The sequence below is a fragment of the Malus domestica genome, chromosome 07 (assembly GCF_042453785.1).
Source record: "Malus domestica chromosome 07, GDT2T_hap1".
NCBI classification, from domain to species: Eukaryota; Viridiplantae; Streptophyta; class Magnoliopsida; order Rosales; family Rosaceae; genus Malus; species Malus domestica.
Genome location: NC_091667.1, coordinates 13766890 through 13788674, shown reverse-complemented (window position 1 = coordinate 13788674; position 21785 = coordinate 13766890). Strand labels below are relative to the sequence as shown.

Genomic DNA, 21785 nt, shown 5'->3' with positions numbered 1-21785 from the left:
CTGGTGTTTTGGTTGGTAAAGGGTCACTTATGATTGAGAGAATGAGGGGAAATAAATACATAAGGGAAGTTATGTTGGTTCTTGAAATTGTAGAAAATCTTCTAAGTGTAGGGCAAATGACTGAACATGGTTATTTCCTATTATTTTGAGATTACAAGGTGGAAGTCTATGAAGATAGAGAGTTGACAAATCTGGTTGTGAGTGTTCAACAGAAAGCAACAGATGCTTTGCTTTGAAGTTTAATTTTGAGAAACAGTTTGCACTAAAGACAAATATTGTGCAGGACTTAGTTACTTGGATCAAAAGATTTGGCCATTTGAACTACAAGAGTCTGAAAATGTTTGAAGAGAAGAACATGGTTATCGGACTACCTGAAATACAAGAGAAAAGTAATGTATGCCAAGGTTGTGCTATGAGAAAACATCATAGGGATGCATTCTAAAAAAAAACAGGCATAGATAGCTAAAGAACCATTGGAACTGGTTCACTTAGATGTTTGTGGTCCAATGAAGATTCAAACATTGGGTGGCAACAAGTACTTCCTAACATTCGTTGATGACTACTTTCGGATGTGTTGGGTTTATTTCTTGAGGAACAAGTTTGAAGTATTTTGTGTCTTCAAGAAATTCAAATCAATGGTTGAATTAAAAAGTGGATACTCACTGAAGAAAATGAAAACTGATAGAGATGAGAGTTCATTTCTAATGAGTTCCATAAGTTTTGTGAAGATCTAGGGATGGAAAGACAATTGACCGTGGCTTACACTCCACAACAAAATGGAGTGGCAAAAAGAAAGAACATGACAATTGTAGAAATGACAAAGTGTCTATTGCATGAGAAATAGTTGCCCTATTAACGATGGGGTTAAACGGTGCATACCTCCGTATACTTATTGAATAGGTGCCCCACAAAACCTCTAGATAGCATTACTCTATTTAAGACTTTTAGTGGAAGAAAGCCAAGAGTGAAACACTTGAAAATATTTAGTTTTGTATGCTACTCACTGATACTAAGTCACCTGAGACATAAATTGCAACCTACAAGAACAAGTGGCATATTTGTCGGTTATGGTACATGTGAAAAAGGGTACACGATTTATAACCTTAGCACAAGATAAATCATGGTATCTAGAGATGTGCTTTTCAATGAAGATGAGAAATGGAATTGGGCGACTAGCATAACTACAAATGTCAGAATTTCACTGATTGACTCATAAAGTGAAGCATCGACTGAGAATGGTACTGAGAATGTTCCCTTGTCTCAGTAGCTATCAAGTAGTACTCATTCTGGTATTCTGGCATTCTAGAATCTGAAACTTATGATATGACACCTCTGAAGTGGAAGAAAGTGAGTGAAGTGTATGAGCACTATAATTTGTGCATTATGGAACCTGAAAGTTATACTGAAGCAACAACTGATGTGTCATGGAATAAAGCTATGGAAGATGAGCTGAGCATGATTGACAAAAACAATACATGACAGTTAGTTAATAGGTCATCAGATAAGCCTGTCATTGGAGTAAGCTTGGTGTATAAAACTATATTGAATCTTGATGGATCAATGTCAAAGAACAAAGCTAGATTGGTGGCTAAGGGTGTCACGCCCCGATCCCGACATACGTTCAGGATTAACACGTGACGTCAACAAATACCCGTATCTCTGACATACCCCGCCTCCGGGATATGTACAAAGCCTAATTCAATACTAGAATTGCTTTACAATTTTTGTATACTTTATGGCTACATCTAACCTCCTCGTTAAACTGCCTACGTACCCTCATTTAGGATCAAGCCATTTGTAGTTCGTCGCTCACAAAATCAAACATGTATCACACTGAGTTCAAGCAGAAAAGCATAGCTTTCCTCAATCATTTATTAGAACCTGATCAACATAAAATTTCTGGACTCAGGGTTACATAGTAAACCCCCATGAAGAATCACGATTTCTCTTCCATACAACAAATAACGCATTATGTCTCAACATGATATCGCAATTCATAACATATAACATATGAAAGAACTGACAAAGCACAAACCGTTCTCTAGCCACATTAATTAACTAATTTGATCAAAATACTAACAATCATTTCCATATCTTCTAAATTCATACTTTATTAAATCATAATCTAATCGTAGAAAATCCCGAATGAGTCACCCAGACGTCCAACATCTTTTCTGACTCAATTCACAAGATTCTCGAAACCATTGTCACAATATATATAAAATTAAGGCTAGAGTAACATAGTTAGGCCAAGCCTACTTCTCCAAATAATGAGATTTTAGACCACTCCACGAAATCCCACAACCTCGGGCTTCTGACCACTCAACGGAACCAAACTAAATATGATCGCCTATCAAATGTACCAAGTAAAACTAATCATCATCACCTCTAGAATGTGTATGGTCCCCCATCGTTGATATATCAAGCAGAACCATAAACATAATCTCATCATGCAGACAGTGATCACCTATCGCGGATATACCAAGCATGATCACCCTTAGCATATTTATGGTCCCCCATCGCAGGTATACCAAGCAGGACCATCCATGTACCACTACTACATGGTACGATCTCATCATCTCACATTATACCCAATTATACGTATGCACGCTATCGATTCTACATATCAACCAGCATCTAGTCATATGGAGCACAACACAAGGAATTCCCCTAATTACTATTTCTACTAAAAATCTAATAAAGTACCTAACTCATCTCCTGACTTTCATCCCTATCACATACTAGGTAGTAATGCCAAGTTCAAATAGGTATTCAGTTGGCAATCATATCCAAAATATTATCAAACAATTTTTAAATCCCATAATTGTCATAACATTCATTATAATTATCAATCACATTATTAAAAAGATAGTTAAACACATATATATCACAACCTTCATCAGTGCACAAGCCAAATCCTATTTAATAAGCATAGGATGGCTAAATATATATAAATCACATTTCAATAGAAATCATATTTATAAAACCAATTCATTTTCACAATTGATACCAATATAAGAAATTAAGATATAAGAAATTAAGATAATAAGCATATCTCATATATCCAAGTCACTATCTAACCAACATAGGTCCAATGGTCACACGTCGTCGCATGAGCCGCCGCGGGTGGCAGTCGGCTGCCCCGACTCGCTGGAAAAATTCAACTATTTTTAAAAAATTACCAAAAATTACAGAAATGAAGATCTCAAGGAGTAGAACAAGCTTTATACTTATGGCCAAGTCCAATTTGGCCGGGAAGGCCCTCAAATTGGCTCGCACCTGTCGAAACCCTAAAGTGGGTGTCTTTCAATTCGGCTCCCTTGGTGTTTCAACGCCCCAACCACCAATTGGGTCTTGTTCCTGGGTCTAAAGGAAGTTGATTAAGGATGATGGTGAATGGTGATACTTACCTGAATGACGAATCGCCGTCGAGAACCCCCGGTTCTCCGATGGAGTTCTACCCGAATTATACCTTAAAAACCCTTGATTTTTGGTGGAGATGGAAGGAGGAAGGTAGCTGAGTAGGTTGCAGGTGATGAATGGGTGCAAAACACCTGAAAAATGAAGGATTTTGGCTTGAAATTGGCCGGGTTGAAACCCTTTCTTTTTGTGAGTGCATGGATTGACAAAAATTTACCCGGGGGGGGGGATCCTTTCCCTCTTTTTCTTTTCTTCTCTCGCCACTCCCATGGCTTTCTTTTTTTTTTTTTTTAAGCAACACGACTTCAAACATCTGTAACTATACCCTTATAATCCGGACTCACAAACAGCTTTCGCCTATGCATTCGTGACTTCGAGACCTATTCGAAAACGTTTTGTGACCTCGAAAGGTCAACGAGTAATAATGATTTTCCAAACTTCACTCTTCGTAATTAGTTTAATTGAAATCTAATTTCAAATAAATTAATATAATTTCTCGAAAATAATATAAATCTCAATAATACAAATATATAGATTATAACAGTGAAATCCAAGAATGGGATTTCACAAAAGGATATGCTCAAAAGCCTGGAATTGATTACAATGCGACTTTTGCACCAGTTGCTAGGCTTGACAATGTCAAGACACTATTGCTTTTGCTGCTCAGAAAAGTTGGAAATTGTTCCAATTGGATGTTAAATCAGCCTTTCTAACCAGAAGGCTATGTGATTGAAGGAAAGGAAGATAAGGTGTACAAATTGCATAAGGCTCTCTATGGTTTAAAACAAGCTCCCAGAGCTTGGTATGGGGAGATTGATTCATACTTTACAGAGTGGATTTCAGAAAAGCTCAAGTGAGGCAACACTCTATACAAAGTGCAATGCAAATGGAGGAATCATTATTGTCTCCATTTATGTAGATGACATACTCTACACAGGGAATGATTTTGAAATGATTCAGAAATTCAAAGAAGATATGATGATCAAGTATGAGATGTCTGATCTTGGTTTGTTGCACCATTTTCTGGAATGGGAATTATGCAAACTGATACCAGCATATTCATTCACCAGAAGAAGTATGCAACTCCCTTGCTTAGCATGTTTAGATTGTAGGATTGCAAAACAGTGAGCACACCATTGGTTCCAAATGAAAAATAGAGAAATGAGGATAGGAGTGGACTTGCAGATGAGTCAAAGTACAAACAAATTGTTGGAAGCTTGTTGTATCTCACAGGAACTAGGCTGAATTTGATGTATGCAACTAGTTTGTTAGTAAGATTCATGCACACTCCTTGCAACAAATATCTTGGTGCAGCAAGAAGAGTCTTAAGATATGTGCAAAGAACTTTGGAGTATGGTTTAAAGTATGAAAAGGAGAAAGGGGCAGTCCTAATAGGATACTGTGACAGTGATTGGAGTGGCTCATGAGAAGCACATTAGGCTATGCATTCTCATTTGGGAGTGGAATGTTTTCTTGGGCCTCAGTAAAACAAAGTTGTGTTGCATTATCCATAGCAGAAACTAAATATTATCAATGCATCAGAGGCAACCACTCAAGCTATTTGGCTTCGATTTGTTTTGGAAGACTTTGGTGAAATGCAAACCTAAGCAACACCACTATGGTGTGACAATACATTTTCCATTGCAATCACTAAGAACCCTATTTTCCATCAACGAACAAAGCACATTGATAGAAGGTACCATTTTATCAAGGATGCACTGTAGCAAGGAAAATTTGACTTAAAGTATTGTTCTAGAAATGACCAAGTAGCTTGACATCTTTACTAAGTCTTTGTCAAGAAAAAGTAACTACTATTTGAGAAGTATGCTTGGAGTAAAATCAGTGCACAATTTAAAGAGGAGTGTTGAAATGTAAATGTGTTCACTGATTTATGTTGAATGTCGAGGTGTAATATAGTTATTGGAGAGTGTTGGTTAAGTAGCTCATGAGCTAGAGGAATGGCAGTTGTAATTAGCTCATAGGTTATATTAAATAGAGAGTTGACATTGATTGATATCTGTAGCTCTCTCTCCTCTAACGATAATATGCTTGTACTGTTGTGAGCTCACAAGCATAGTGTACGAATGATCAATGAAGCATCACCAGAGTAACATTCTTAGAGTGAAGGAATTTCCAGATTTTGTTCTTCCAATTTTGTGCTTCCATTTGTTCTTTCATTTTTTTACACTCATCACAGAGCATTTAGCTACAAATTTTAACACTTTGCACCCCTTGGCCGCTTGCAAATCTCTAACGCCTATCATGAATTGCCCACATCCAGTGCACCTGATCCATCGTCATCCTTGTTGAACCGTCAATGTACCTGTATGAACCCTGGAACTCGCCCGTACCCAGAAGTTACCATCTACACCTGTTGTCTGACGAAGTCGTAATGCTTGCACCACTTTTGCTGCTGCAATTTTTCAACCTTGCTTGAAACCCAGAAGAAGAAAAAAAAAAAAACTAATTGCTACACTTGCATGTTTGTGCTTTTTAATTTTTTTTTTTTGGAGAAGAGAGGAAAAAACTGAAGAAAAAAAAAAGAGAAAATGAAGAAAAACAACTAGGCCACTAGTTGTTTTGTTTTGAGGGTCACATGGGCTGTTGTGATTTATTTGAAGCTTGTTGTTGGGCCCTAAGTTTTTCAGAATGATTGTTGTGGAGTTTGCTTGCCCGTCAATGCCGTCACTCAAGTCTTGGACTGGTGAGCATTTGAATGACAGTTTTTGGAGTTTCTGAAGGTGTTTTGTTTGTTTGTTGCCGTAGTTGGGATATGGGAATTATGTTCCTTTAGTAACGGGCCATTCATACGCCTTCTTTCCATACTCCCAACATCCGTTCGTTGAATCTGTTTGCTAGAATATGCTTGCATTTTTGCCTATTGGAATCTGCATGCCTGAATCTGTCTGTCATCTGCCATCTAAATCTATATTCATTAGCCACCAATCTGAATATGGAATCTACCTGTCCGCCTAACGGAGCTTGCCTGTCTAGGCCAAACTTAGGTTCATTTTTAATGTTTGGGTTTGGGATGGTTTCTTAGTTTTAGCTCTCTATAAATATAAGTTGTAGTTTAGTATGAGAACAAGTCAGTCACAATGCAATTCTCGAAGTTGTAGTCGTTTCGACAATCTTGTTTATTTATTTTGCATTAATAAAATAATGTTCATAGCCATATTTCGTTTGTCCATTTTTATTTTCAACTTTATGCATTTGTAGAGTAAGAGAAATCTCTCTTTGTAAGAAAAAAATGAGCCTATTTTGCTCCCCACCATTAATTGAGAGTAATGGTTACCACCTCTTTGATTACCGTTAGATGAGTTTGATTTAACTTATTTACGATACAAATATCAAAATTTAAATTCATATAACTACAATCAATAGGGTGGTGAGGCGAAAATATTTCCTAAATGAGACAACATGATCACGTTCACCACACAATTTGATAGGTGAAATGATTTCACACATCTTTTTATTTCTTTTGCAGATTCAGGTTTTCTTTCATGTCCATTCATATTTGATTTATTCAATTTTATAAACAAACTGAAATGCACAGGAAAAAGAAAATGTGCGAAAATCATTTCTTAGCAAGTCACTTTTGAATGGTCTTAAATACTTTCTTTTTTCTCAACCAATAGCAGGTGTATGTGGAGTTACATTTCCATAATCATTCTTAAAAAAAAAAGAAGTTATTTAGCCAAATCACAAAGCGTTTCTCCAATTTGTTATCGTCACCATTATTTGAAGGGAACTTTAACGAAAAGCACCCGGTACTGTTCACTTTTCGTTAAAACTCTCTTTAAATAACTTATCACTTTAGTTTATGACAATGAAATGAATAAAAGTAATCCCTGAATTTGTCCACCATTGTCATCCTATGAAAAATTTGTCAATTTCCTGATTAAATTGTCACGTGAACGACCACGTGACCACCTTTGAAGGTATTTTAGTCAAACCAACTCCACTTAACAAGAATATTGACTAGTTTTTCACAGATAGACCAACATAATTTAAGGTAAACAAACTTATGAACCACTTATATCGATTTTTATTGTCAAAGACAAAGTAAAAAATATCAATCTCAAAACCATTTTAGCTCAAAAACCAAGAAAATGGTTATGAATAGAATGGGTCAGATTCGTACTTCTCGTACCGCAGAATTAGATGATTAAGAGAGAATTATCAATTTAGTTGTTACATAAATCTATGTGTATATTGGCTTTTTGTATAGATGAACCTCAAATATTAGGGACTTAAAAATTGAGACGATCAAGATCACGTTGTTAAAATAACCAAAATATATAACACGATATAAAATGAATGCTCTTAACCATTTGAACTATAAGTTCTTATGGCTCGCCATATATTTGGCAAAGAACATGATCGTAAAGTTGCATTCGACAATGTTTTACTTGTACTGTTCCAGACTCCTAAGACCATGATAGATAAAAAGCATATGATTAGGAATTATTCATTAGATTGGGATCATATAAGTTGCTGAAAAGCTGTATACAAACCATTCCTGTACAGAAACAGAGAAAGCACTTACATGTCATGCAGATTGCGATATTGTAGAAGATAACGTGTTAACAGACATGGGTAAATATAACGATAAAAAAAAGGTCGTACCCAGTGCACAAGGCTCCCGCTTTACGCAGGGTCTGGAAGAGGTGACATGGGTAAATATAACGATGATAGAGAAAAAAAAAATGATAGAGATAAGGCAATATCTGATCATCCGCTACCCAAATGTGTTCTCGCCACTGTATGTAACATAAAGAAATCCATCTGCATCCTTCTTTTCATCATATATGGTAGACATTATTGCTCCTGCAAAAAATATGAAATATAGTCCTCATAATCTTTGAGAAAAAAGTGGGCACGATGTCATAACTTCTACAGATCCAAATATTATTGAAAAATTTAAGATTATCTCTCACAATCTTACTGAACATCTTTCCAATTGACTGTACAGGAATAACACACTTTACCATGACCAATTGACCATAATCCATGATTGGTCATGGATTAAACACAAATCAGAGGGAGGGAGACGGAGTGAAGTGACCACTAGATACCTGTGGCTGGGAGGACATTGTCTACAAATATGAAGATTGCCTTTTCTGCACTCAGTTTAATTCTCTTGCGGATGACATGGACAAATTGACCCACAGTCAAATCAGCTGGAACTAGGTATCTGCTACGTACCAAATGAAGTTATTAATATATTAAAAGCAGTTTAGCATTAAGTACCGAATACAACATATAGATTTGTACTGATAATAATAGAGAGAGCTTTAGAGCAAGTCCACCCATTTGTAAAGGGAAAAGGCACTATTCACAAATATATTTTTTTAATCTTTTTATGCTTTGTAAGTTTGTTCCATGAAAATAAAATGATTGTCTAATTTCAATAATATATTTCAAATCAAAGGAATGAAGAAGATGGTTAGGGTATTTTTTGTTTTTTCAAAACTTTTACCCTTAGAATAATCCTAGCTGTTGAATTTCAAAATTATTTGTTGGATGCCCCAGTTTGCACCACGTGGGACGTGTAAAAAAATAAAAAATTCAACGGTCAACAGTCCATACCACCAACTGACGGTTGGAAATCCAACGGCTCAATTTGGAGGAAAAAGGGGCCACTTGGCCCAATTGCCCTTTGATTTTGCAACCGGTGGAGATGATTTTTTTTGGGTTGGGGGCAATTCAACCCACATGCCAAGGCTTCCATAGCACCGGTGGAGTTGCTCTTAGCCAACTAAGAATATTCATTACAAATAGGAAGTAATGTGAAACTGGTGCTTACTTTTTCCTGTCAATGTTGGGAATATCGCTTCTCTCTGCCTTTTCCACAATCACCTTCAAAGAACAAAAGATATAATTAAATAGAAGCAACGATTGGCATACCACGAGTGTGTTGATGCATTTGAACCGATATTACTAGTCATGTACAATGGTACTATTTAGAAAGAGATGAAGAAGTTCCATAATCTTGAGGGCTAACATTTGCAGACAACTCATATTTTCATACAATGCATCCTGGTAATGTTACTGATCTAAGTGGATGATAGTTCTATGATTTTCAATGACAATTCATGATTCAGCCATTCCCTTTGATATACCAAATGAACATATAAATTTAAATTATAATAAATCCTCACAATTTCCATTACATGCGTTATTAATCCTCTACACTCCAACATTCCATGAAACAAAGCACAATAAGCCCAACATATACCAAAGCAGACCATTTTTGTTATACCACCCTCGATGGCAAAATCGCAACAATATTTATGAATTTTCAAGCTCGCTCATAACAGACCAAGGTATCATCAACATACTACTTTCAGTCTAAAACTTAATCGAGTATGAAGGCACCTCGACACCCTAGTTCTGCTACTCATCATATCCAGGAAATGAAGTAAATAACATGAAAAAAATAATAAATATCCATAACAGGTACAAATACACCATTTAAGTGTTGAGAAAACTACTCAAACAATGACCTTCAGCAGAATTTGTGCATCTTGCTTGAGACTACAATACCTAGAATTTTATGCGGAAGCAAGCACCAAGAAACCTACAGTGCTATCCCACATTTTGATAGGCACGTTGCTAATTGAAGTTTTTACTTGAAACACGAATTCCTTCAATGCAGTGTGAAACTGATTACTATGCGGGTTACAAAATTATAAAACATGATTGGAGCTATGAAATGTCAATATACACCCAACTAAGTGTTTAAGAGGCGGAAAAGAGAACTTATATGATAGAGAAACACTAGACATTAAAAAATAGCAAGGTAATAGCAAAATTCGGTACACAAAGAGAACTGTGAACGAGAATATGTCAAATGAAAAGATAAAAGCTTGGTCCTTACTGGAATTCTGTCTGAATATTTCTCTCTAATCCTTGAGGCCTCAGCCTGTCTCTTCTCTGCATATAAAAGATACAGCACAATTAGCAACTGATTCCGCAGACTTGTAAACATCACAATTATAAATTCTGAAACTGATAAAAATGAATAGACTATACACAAGGCATAAACAAATTCAGCATATGAACACCAAAAACTTACCAAATTCATGTGCTTGCTTGAAGCTGCTTTTGGTCATAATTCTACAATCCACTGCATAAAAGGGACCAAACAATAACGGCAAACTATATATATAATCTGCTCAAGAAACCCAAAAAATAAAATCAAATTAAAAATTGAGTAGAAGTCATGATCAAAGTGGTAAAATTCAAGAAAACATCCAAACCCCAGGAAAAAAGAACAAATTCTTTCAGAAAAATCAAAGAAATTCAATCAGGTAAACAATCAATTAAGTACCTGATTCCCTTGGATGCCCTGAATAAATATAACAATCCAAGATAAACATTAACAGTCCAAAGTTATAATTTTCCAGTTTCTTTCTTCTTATTCTCGGGAAACAAACATATCCAAAAACAAATAATTGAAGAAAACTTACAGAAAATATTGGGGAGGAGTGACAGACAATCTGCTGAGTTCTTCGCTTTGCAGACAAGAGACGGTGCCTTCTCATCGAGTTCATGTAAGTATTGCCCCGCAATTTAATAATCGGTTTTGTCTTCTCTTTCTTCGGTGAGGTTTGGTCCACCGGGTGGCGACCAATGAGATCTTGGCATATCAGACTAGGACCGGCTTCTCTGCCCTCCCATTTTCCATGCACTATCTTTTCCTATATCTTTTTCTATTTTGTGCGGTCACGGTTAAGCGACGTCAACATTTTATATTGATTTTTTTTATAGAGATAATAAGACAAAAAAATAGTAATATAAAATATTAACGTGACTTAACCGTGACAGCATAAATATGAGAGAATGATAATTTATAGGAAGTGGGGGCAGAGAAGTCACGTCCATCAGACTAAGAGATTGGTCCCATTGAAGGCAATATTGGCTATGTGTATTGGCATTTTAATACTACGACTTAGGTGATTTCTAACCGGGCCGTCCATAGGATCATAAATCAAAGGATAGTTTTTTTTTTTTTTTTTTTTACACAAAATTTATATCCAATAAAGGTTTGGGTAAAAAACTCTTGGGACCTACGTTGATGCAATGCACGACATTAAATATAGTTTTTATGTTAAATTTGATTGTTTGTGGCTTTTCATATTTCAAATATATGTTTTATTAGGTTTCTAGTAACTATAATAGTTAGTAATAGGTATTTATCCTACCAATGTTTGCAATCTCTCTATTTAAAGGACTCCATATGTATATTTTGCTTTGTGCAATTGAAGTGAGTGATTTCTCCTTCCCCAATCAAGCATTTGGCTTGATCATGTGAGCAAATCCACGATTAGCGACGTGAGATAGCTCTGTTGCCCCTGGTTGAGTGATTCTCAGGTTATCTATCCCTCGTCTTTTCGAGACCCTTGGTCTTTCCTACATGGTACCAAAATCCAGCCATATGCCCAGCGGACTGGCCATCTTTAGCCAGCTAGCCCCTTCAGTTGGGCCTAGTTAGAATTTTTATTTTTAAAATGAAATTAAAAATTCTAATTTTTTCCTATAAATACCTAAAACATTTATACACCATTTCTCACATCTTTTTTACCGTTTCATACACCATCTTTCTTACTTATTTTATTTCAATTCTTCGCATTCTATCCACTTCAAACACTCTTTTCATACACACCCCTACCTCTTCCAATAATCTTTCCTTTAATTTTTTCAATAATTTTCAAACGGCGACATCTTCAACTGGTACTTAAAATATGTCCGGAACTCTATTTTAATATGATAGTTTAATTCAATTAATCAATAAAATTAAAGAACAAACTTAAAATAATAAATTATTGAGGGGGCAAAAATAGAGACCCCTCCAGTTGGAGATGGTATATAAATATGACATGACACTGTTTATTAAAAAAATATTTTTTTTTATTTTGTAGGGCTATAATCTGGATGGGGACAAAATATTGCTCCTTTGGTTGAAGATGACCTTAGTATTACGATTTGAGCACTTAAGTTTGAATTTTGTGGATCGAGAGTTCTTAATTAAATCTCACCCCTTAGTTTAAATATCTAATTGGTGTGTGTGTGTCTATATATATATATTACGATTTGAGCACTTAAGTTTGAATTTTGTGGATCGAGAGTTCTTAATTAAATCTCACCCCTTAGTTTAAATATCTAATTGGTGTGTGTGTGTGTGCCTATATATATATATATATATAATTGGTGGAAGTTTCAAGTTGTGTCTAATTTTAAGATCGAAATATTTTGCAGAGAAGGTTTTAGTGTGAGGCACTCGAGGAATAGGTAAGTAACATTTAGAGATTGTTTGATAATTATTTTATTTTTAACTTTTCATTTTCATTTTTTTTAAATTTAAATAGTTACTAAAAAAGTTTTTTTTTTGTTAAATTGGAATTACTCCAAAGCAAAGCTAAAATACACCAAAAAAACCCACACTCATATACCACCCTGGGCCTCACCACATCCCGAGCTCAACTCCATCGTAGCATGATATTGTCCGCTTTGGGCCCCGACCACGCCCTCACGGTTTTGTTTCTGGGAACTCAGATGATAATCTCCCAGTGGGTCACCCATCATGGGATTGCTCTCGCACGAACTCGCTTAACTTCGAAGTCCTAATGAAACTCGAAGCCAGTAAGCTCCCAAAAGTCTTCGTGCTAGGTAGAGATGAGAATATACATATAAGGCTTATAGGATCCACTCCCCTGGACGATGTGGGATGTTACAATTCACCCCCCTCAGGGGCCCGACGTTCTCGTCGGCACAGATCCGACCAGGGATTGGCTTTGATACCAAATTGTCACATCCCGACCCGAGCCCCTACCACAGCTCAGGCTTGACTCCATCTTAGCATGATATTGTCCGCTTTGGGCCCTGACCACGCCCTCATGGTTTTGCTTATGGGAACTTAGACGAGAACTTCCCAGTGGGTCACCCATCATGGGATTACTTTCTCTCAAACTCGCTTAACTTCGGAGTTCCAATGGAATCCGAAGCCAGTGAACTCCCAAAATGCCTCGTGCTATGTAGAGATGAGAATATACATATAAGGCTTACAGGATCCACTCCTCTGACCGATGTATGATGTTACACACATAGAGGACAAACAACGCTACAAACCAGAAAAATAACATACAACATAGTGATACAGGGTTAAAGACTGACACAGTCAACAAATACATGTCATCCTAAATCACTCCAACACTGACTCTAATTAATGTGGACAAGGTAGACCATCTTTGTTCAAAATATGTACAATCGAAGATGGGGGTCTTTCGACCCAAGTATAATTGCTCATCGCCGAGTACTTCGCATAAGCTAATATGTGAGCCACCATATTGGCAGATCGAGGAACCCAATACCATCTACACTGTTGGAATGACCCCTTAAGCTGCATAGCTTTCCAAAGCATTGGAACTGCCTCCCACCTTCCCTAATAAATGGAATTGCATAAGCTAGAGACAACTTTCCTTGAATCTGATTCAATTATAACCTTCCCTAACTCCAAATGATTAGCAAGCTTGCACCTTTCCAAAATAGCTTTTGCCTCAACTTCTTGCACTCCCTCTGCCAAAATACTTTGCTTCCTAGCAGCAATAAATTTGACATTAGAGTCTCTGATCACCGTGGCCACATATCATTTTTTCGTTGTCGAGATCCAACTTGTATCAACATTTATTTTGTACCATAAAATCTTAGGTGGAGACCAAACCGAGATTGATTGAAAATCTCGAATCAAATTTGCTTGATTACCTGGAGAAGTTCCCGATCCCAAAGCAACCATGTTCGACCTTTTGTTAGCCTCCATGCAGGCAACACGGCCACAATTAATTTTATGAATTACCTGCAAAGACAAAATAGTTTTCTGATTGAAAATAGCATTACATCTCTCCTTCCATATATTCCAACATGTGAAAGCCACTTGTGATAAAATTCGGTTCTTATCTTGCTTACTTCTCATATTAGCATTAATTAAAGAATATAACCAATTTTCAAAAGTGTCAATTTCATTTCGATTCACCTTGTAATTAAGTTGACCTCCAAACCAGACAGGCTGAACCCATTGACACAACAAGAACAAATGCTCCACCTATTCCTCTTCCTCATTACATATAGGGCAAGTAGGAGAGAGAGCAACATGTCATTTAAAGAGATCCAACCTGGTTACCAGAGCTCTATGAAGGATTTGCCACATGAAAATTTTGATCTTTGGAGGGACCTCCAGCTTCCAAATACTCTTCCAAACTTGTTTGTTTATCGAAACAAGTAAAGATGATCTCCTATGCCGAATAGGAACCTCCCTGCTATGAATCCAATGATAACCAGACTTAACCGTATACTTAGCCTCTTCTCTGAGGCCAAGTGAATCAATCATACAGGAATGGTCTCCAATTTGTACCTCTTTTATCTGTTCCATCTCATGTTAAGCCACACAATAACTAATGGGTTGGAGGTCCCATTCATGAGAAGATGGCTTAATTATGGAAGTAAAAGTTTCAGTTTCCAATTTTAACAAAAAGTAAAAAATGATGACGAAATGGCTCCTAAGCAAATTGTTTTAACTGGCTATATGTTTTGAAAGCAAATTTAGGATTAAACACTTGGAGGTGAAATTCTATGGTAGCCTTTAATAAATATTAGGTATCAATATCATTTAAGTTAAACGATGATAGTGTAATGCAATCACGTCAAGTATTTATAATATTTTACCTTTACAATGTAATAGGATTATGGTAAGGTTCTCATTACTAAAACCTCATGACATTACTTTACTTTAGTCTAAAGAAGGGATTCTAATTGCACTGGTCAAATGAACAGTGTTTTGTGATGGATTTTGAGTTATTTACAAAATTGCCATCGCTTCTACACTTCAGATTGGAAATTTCAATTTATTTACGAAATTGCCACCACTTCTCCCATGCACGTGTCGGCCATCGTAGAAAGGGTGTTCCGTCGGTCTCATCAGAGTGGGTTGAGGGCAGGCAGAGTGACAGAGGGTAGGTCTAGGGTTTATCTCTCTCCCATCATCTTCTTCTTCTCCATCAAAACCCTGATTTTCCCTATCCGATTTTTCCTATTTCTCAACACACCCACCTCCCCTCTCAAGTCTCTAGCTTTAGCCGGCCGCAACTCGACCAAACTAACCCAAACCCTCAAATGGGCAGCCCACCCGAACCCATCACTGTCCATCCCCATCATCACCGCTTACTCCACCGACCCACCGTCCCTCCACCACCTCTGCACCCAAACCAACGTCCAAATGCATTCTCTTGCTTTGTTTTTGGAATTCGTTTTTAAATTTGATATCTTTTTTGAAGCGGCTGGAAAGAGGTCGCATGAAAATTTCTCTTCTGGGAGTTATGGAGGAGTTGAGAAGGAAGAACAGAGTCTTCAGCAAAGATTCAAAGCTGCTTCGCTTTCTTTCTCAAGTGTTTCATCAAGGAAGAAGATGGTCAGTTAGTTCTCTATTTTTCAAAAAAAAAAAAAAAAAAAAAATCATGATTTGAAGAATTTTTGGGAAAGTTTTGAGAGTTTGAGCTTATGAATTCATGTTTTGCAGAAACCAAATGAACCCAAGATCCGGATTCCCAAAACTTCAGGACCCGTAGAAGAGGAATAGGCCATTGAGATTATTCTTAATGCATGCTGAAACAGAATCTCAACAAGACATTACTCTGCTGATTTAATCATCAACTATAGTATTGTGGCCTGAATTTTTTCTTATTAAATTCAGCTGATATTTTACCCATCTTGGGAGCAGCCTCTCCATAAATGGGGGTAAGGCTAGCCGACATTCACCTCTCCCAGACCCTGCGTAAAGCGGGAGCCTTGTTCACTGGGTACGACCTTTTTTTTTTTTTAATTTTACCCATATTAAAATCTGTATGTGCAGCATTCGTTTTTGAGGTCTCTAATCCCAGAGTCTTTTTTGTCAAATCCTTTCAGTAAATTAGCATGTCGAATCACGTTTGTTGATCTTTTTTCGAAAGCATGTTCACTGAGTACACTACCTGCATAATTCAGGCTTATATAATACAAGCTTAAAAAGATATCAGAATTTATGTTTGGGAATGAGCTTCCTGCCAAAAGAGAGGTAATTGTCTTATATCTTCTTCTTTCTTTGTGTTTATATTTATTTTTCCTGAGTTGTGTTCAAAATTGACAAACAAGAACTACAAAGGCAGCTAAGAATATCCAGCAATCCATTAGCGGTTGAAGAATTAATTGGCTGTATATCTTGGATTTGTAGCGTTTTCGTTTCAGAAACATGTGAGACTTTATTCACCATGTATATCTGTGCAATGTATATCCCTTATATATTTATTGTACAAAATATTAGTTCACTTACAATTTAATTCTATTTATCGTTGTCGTGTCTTTTCAGGGTAAACAGTTAATGTTGAAGTCTATTGATACTGCAATTTTTAGTTCTATTCAATAATACTTTTAGTTATGCCTGCTCAAATTTTGGTTTCTAGAAACGCTTTTAGCCTTACCAAAGCATTCCCAAACACACTCTTTAAGTTGATCAATCATTTGTTTTGTTCAACATGGCACGTTGCTCTTTAATATTTATGTGTATTTGTTAAAAATTGAATCACTTGATTAGGATGAGAACTTCAGTTTTGGGTTTTGTTCCATAGGGACCCTGGTTGTTCATTTATATCTTTGTGAATTTTGCAGTGAAATTAAGGAGAGGATTAAGAAGACCAAGTAAAGAAGAGGTGTGGTTTTGGCGTGGTTTTGCAATCTATGACTGCAGCTGTGACAAAGCTTTTCGTAGTGGTTAGGATGGTAAAAGTTTAAAAATGTCTAATTTTATTCACATGTGTATTCTTTTTCATGTGCATAAGCAAATGTACGTGCATAAGCAAATGTACGTCCATAAGCAAATGTACATGCATAGGCATGGTGTGTCTGTTTTTCTTCTTTGATTTGCCTTTATTTTTATTGAGATTTGGTCAGTATTAATTGGATATTTGTATTTTAGACTTTACTCCTTATGTGGTTTTAGGAACCCAACATGTGAAGGGTTAATTCTATTTTTAGATTGAAGTAATATAAAGGGTGTATAATTTGGGAAGTGCCTTCAATTCTACTCTCATCTCTAATATGAATATATATTACAACCTTGGCCCTGAGTAATCCAAAAGCTAAAATCACACCCTCTCAATCTGAACTTCATCGTAGATGTACTCTTTTTCCCTCTTAATTGCTTCTTAGGGCTTCTCTGTTTTGATTTTCATCATCCAATTTGTTAAATTTGTTGTTAATTTCAGGGTACTACCAGTTTGCTGTTGACTCCGATTCCACACTTCAGAAAGGTACGCCTCTAATTTATGATAAATTTTGCTAATTTTCTTCTATTGATTTGGAAAGGTATGACTCCAATTACTTTGTTTTCAACAGCCATCTTAACATCTGCATCCCCAATTGTAGAACAAAAGCTAATCCAATTGCTAATCTTAGCATTTACATCACCACCATTATCTTTCGATTTTGAGTGCCTTTATTGAATAGAGGACAACTACACAGATTTATATCTTCAATATACAAATATCAGCACTGATTTCTTTTGTTTACTAAATACGTGTATAATCTGTGGTTCGTTTGAATTTTGATATATGTCAAACTTATAATACAGGTACTGTTGTGAATTAAGCTGCATACTAGCTTAAATTCAACCTGCAAATGGCAATCATGCAAAATGGAATTGAAGAGAATGAAGAAATCGAAGGAATAAAGAACTTGCTAATTTTAGAAATAGCCGTTAGACTTAAAATTGCAATGGCTAGTTTAGTTTCTACTTTTAGTAATTAGAGCTATTATTCTTATCTGTTTTTGGATTGTACTGTGCCATTCGATCCTCTCCCAAATGGAGAGGATCCTAGCCTCCAGTGGCGTGAATGGCTGGAGATGTGTCCTTTCTCCCTGAAATGTAGGATCTGGGCATTTGATTGTTTTTGGGGTTATAGACTTGTATTTTCTTCTTCGATTTCAATTTAAGAAAATCTACTGAGCATTCACTACTCTCTGTGTTCATCCTTCTCTACCATTTTATCTACCATAAAGCTTCAACCTTTATTTAGACTTGGCATTCGTGTCGTTTTCGTGTTATACCCAATATCTTAACGGGTTGTGTCGTGTAACAACCGTTAAAATAAACGGGTAAAATGACTCGATCCGAAATCGACCCGATAATATTAACATGTAATATGATCCGATCCGTTACCCGTTAAGGAAAATATATTTTAAACCAATAAATAATCAAATGAAAAACATAATACTAAATAAGTATATACATATCATATTGTCACATCTAAAACATAAAACACATTTTTCTTTTAAGTATATTTTCATTTACCTAAAGTCTTTAATAGTTTATTGAAACGTGATATCAAAGATCTGAACCGTTTATCTTCTAACATTTGCCATATGATCATGTTTTCAAAAAATAAAATTTAAAAAATAAAATTCAGTAAGAAGAATAAAAGCGTAAATGGCAATCAACGGTTAAATATAAATTTAAGGTTTATGAATTATAGTGTTGGATTTCGAAGTTGACCCCTTCATGAAAGTTGTAAAGTTTGTCACTATGAGTGATTGTATATTTTTTTTTTACATTTTTTACACTTCTACAATAATTATTATTAATTTTATTATTTCCCTCAAATAAAAAACATTATTCATGAAGGTTTGGAGGATTTTAAAAATCTAAACGATAATATAAGTGTAAATCATGAGTGTTTATATATTCTTTCACATTTTTCATACTTGTATGTATGTCTTCTTAATTCTTGCCTATACAAATACTATATTAGTTTATTTTAATTTTGGACAATAACAAGTTAAGTAAAATTTATCCTAGTAATGATAATAAAGAACTCTCATAATAAAAATAAATAATGACTAAAACTTTTTTTTTAAACTTATATAGAATAATTATACAAAACTATATATTTAATATAGAATATATTATATATATTAATATGGCTATTTTATTTTATAAGAAATCTTTTAGTAATTAAACTTTAAAATTATCAAAATAAATTTTTTCTTAACGGGTCAAAACAGGTTACCCATGTGTTACCCACGTGTATACCCGTTAAGAACCCGTTATTAACGGGTTCTTTATGGGTCACCCGATAATGACCCGATAAGTTATCCTGTTGACCCGAAACCTGTTATTTTCGTGTCTTGTCAGAAACTGCTGGGTCTACCTTTATCTGTTAAACAACCTAAGAAACCATGCCTGATACCATTTGAACAGGTACTAGGACGTTGTTTGGAACAGAGTTGGAGGTGACGATGTGGTGGAAAAGTAAGTCCTCTTACTTTCCTCTCTACCTAGCATATTACATAATCTTTCCAACTTTGACTAAAATTCATATCCGCAACTCATTTGCAGGCTACAAGGACTGGATATAGAGTAATGGTCCAATAAAGGTTTTAGAATGGTAAATGATTGCAAAAGCAACATGGAATTCAATAGTTGATATTTTGACTATAAGATGATTTTCATCCCTGCCTTAAAATTTCATGCCTCTTTTTGTTCTGATTCTGAGAGTTTGGGATGGATTGTGGTTTAAATTTTTGCTTTGATATGCCTCTAGACAGCCACCACCACCACTGGTCCAAATCTGACGGCTCGCGCTGTAGCATCTGCGTGAATGTCCCCGCACAACTGGACTCCGGGACGTTTTCCAAATAAACTCCAGACTCCAAAGGGTGCGGCTGAAAGGGTTGAATCTGAGGCAATCAAATCCAATCCAGGGAAGAAATTGGATAGTTTCTGAGGTGTGGCTTTCTATTTTTAATCAAGTTTTTCTTTTTACGAAATTGTAAAACCACTTCAATTTTTCAGCAATGGTGCTTGCAAACTGCGCAGGCTAATCCGGAGAATACAGTTGGGGTATTGACAATGGCAGGCATAGGGGTTCGGGTTTTGGCTACTCCAACCTCTGATCTTGGCAGGATTTTGGCATGCACGCAAGGTATAGTTCTCAATTCATAACTAATTTGTTTGTGTGATTCGATTTGAATTCGAAAGTTTATATGTTTATCTTATTTGTAGAGTTAAATAGCTGATGAATCTTTATCAATGAAGCAGTGTGAATGATCATTGTCTAGGGGGAACATTATAATCCAAAGCTGTAACTTGAGTTTTGGAGTGAAACTCAAAAAACCTTTAGTACTAAACTAGAAATTGTAACCGCGCGTTGCTGCGGGATTGAAAATTATATGAAATGTTATACAGCTTTATTCTTCTCATAAAACAAATATAACATAAGTAAGTTTTTGATAATTAGATAACGGAAACTGGGTGTAAAAGTGGCAAAGTAAATGTAAGCGGTGCTATCCTAATTATGTCCCTAATCATCTTTATTCAACACGGCCTTGAACAAAGAAGCAAACATTTCAACTTTGGTGATTGAGCATGAACTTCAGCACGGTAATTAGAAACTGAGGGCCATTTCCTTGAGTTGGCTACCTACAAAATCTCCAACTTAAAAATAAATGACATGATACAGCAACGTACTTTCTAGGTGACACCATATAAACGTTGCTAGTCCAAACGCAATAGTATAATATTACAGTATAGAATATGAATTTAAAATGTTCAGTTTACCCCCCAACCCATTGTCAGTCTTCCTTTCGCGTATATGTCCTTCCCAAAGTTTCCCATATTATGATCTCAAACTACTGCATCAGCGTATGGCGTATCTTTCTAATTTCTAGACCATCTTCTAAATTCATGAAAAAAAATAGATACATAAATAGAAACACTTAAAAGAGGGTAAGTAAAAATTTTAATGAAGATGAAACGCAGAAGTAGAACCAAATAAGCCACATTCCAACTTTCACAATTTTACGTTAGAAAAATAATCATATAATCATGAATGGAAAGCTTAAATTTAGAAATGGTGCAGAATTAACACTTCAAAATATTCATTAAAGAAACTCAACAAAGGGTAGAATGTTTCTAATATTTATATTTTATACCAAAAATTAGTCTTCTGGAAAAGCGAAAAAACACAGATCGGGACATGAAATATATAAAATTTGAGTAATAGGTACGCAGAAGAGTCATTTAATGGTGATTGTTCGACCAAATTTTGTTAAGCAATCACATGGATTATGCATGTGATAATAAGTATCATGTAGAGCAATGTCTATCCCATAATTTCCTAGGACTATTCTAGTGAGTCTTCCTATGGCGAACAAAAAGATGAACCCTAAGCCAAAGCTAGATGATTGTAACAGTCAGATAATATACTCACTGGAATGTTGAACTTCAATGATTCAACTATACGCCAAATACTTAAACAAATATATATATATATTTACTG

General features: G+C 35.7%; 1 protein-coding gene and 1 long non-coding RNA gene across 10 annotated transcripts; one reads left to right on the top strand and one right to left on the bottom strand.

Annotated features, from left to right (window-relative positions):
• Positions 1–7864: 7864 nt before the first annotated feature.
• Positions 7865–11096, bottom strand: LOC103417075 (autophagy-related protein 8f-like). Of its 9 annotated transcripts, none has more exons than XR_003774862.2 (8): positions 10896–11036; positions 10757–10774; positions 10502–10597; positions 10304–10359; positions 9230–9282; positions 8499–8617; positions 8050–8250; positions 7865–7942 (listed from the first exon to the last, which is right to left on the bottom strand). XR_003774862.2 is itself a non-coding variant. In XM_070825223.1 (8 exons), the coding sequence occupies exons 3-7, from the start codon at positions 10536–10538 to the stop codon at positions 8162–8164; spliced, it is 354 nt and encodes a 117-aa protein (XP_070681324.1). In that variant the 5' UTR covers positions 10539–10597; positions 10757–10774; positions 10896–11036; the 3' UTR covers positions 7865–8033; positions 8114–8161. The 9 variants fall into 9 exon arrangements, 5 of the variants coding, with proteins under 5 accessions (XP_070681324.1, XP_028961457.2, XP_028961459.2 ...); XR_011583030.1 differs by having other exon boundaries at positions 10502–10552; positions 10896–11019; XM_070825223.1 differs by having other exon boundaries at positions 7865–8033; positions 8114–8250.
• Positions 11097–19834: 8738 nt separating this feature from the next.
• On the top strand, positions 19835–20465 carry LOC139197380 (uncharacterized). Its single transcript, XR_011582750.1, has 3 exons — positions 19835–19892; positions 20049–20232; positions 20324–20465. It is a non-coding gene; the product is annotated as an uncharacterized lncRNA (long non-coding RNA).
• The last annotated feature ends 1320 nt before the right edge of the window (positions 20466–21785 follow it).

Excerpts from the sequence above, each read along its gene's own strand:
- LOC103417075 (XM_029105625.2), bottom strand. The coding sequence starts at position 10,538 with ATGACCAAAAGCAGCTTCAAGCAAGCACATGAATTTG. Across the intron at positions 10,360-10,501 it reads CAAGCAAGCACATGAATTTG|AGAAGAGACAGGCTGAGGCC; the intron begins GTAAGTTTTTGG and ends TTTTATATGCAG. Across the intron at positions 8,251-8,498 it reads CAATGTCCTCCCAGCCACAG|GAGCAATAATGTCTACCATA; the intron begins GTATCTAGTGGT and ends TATTTTTTGCAG.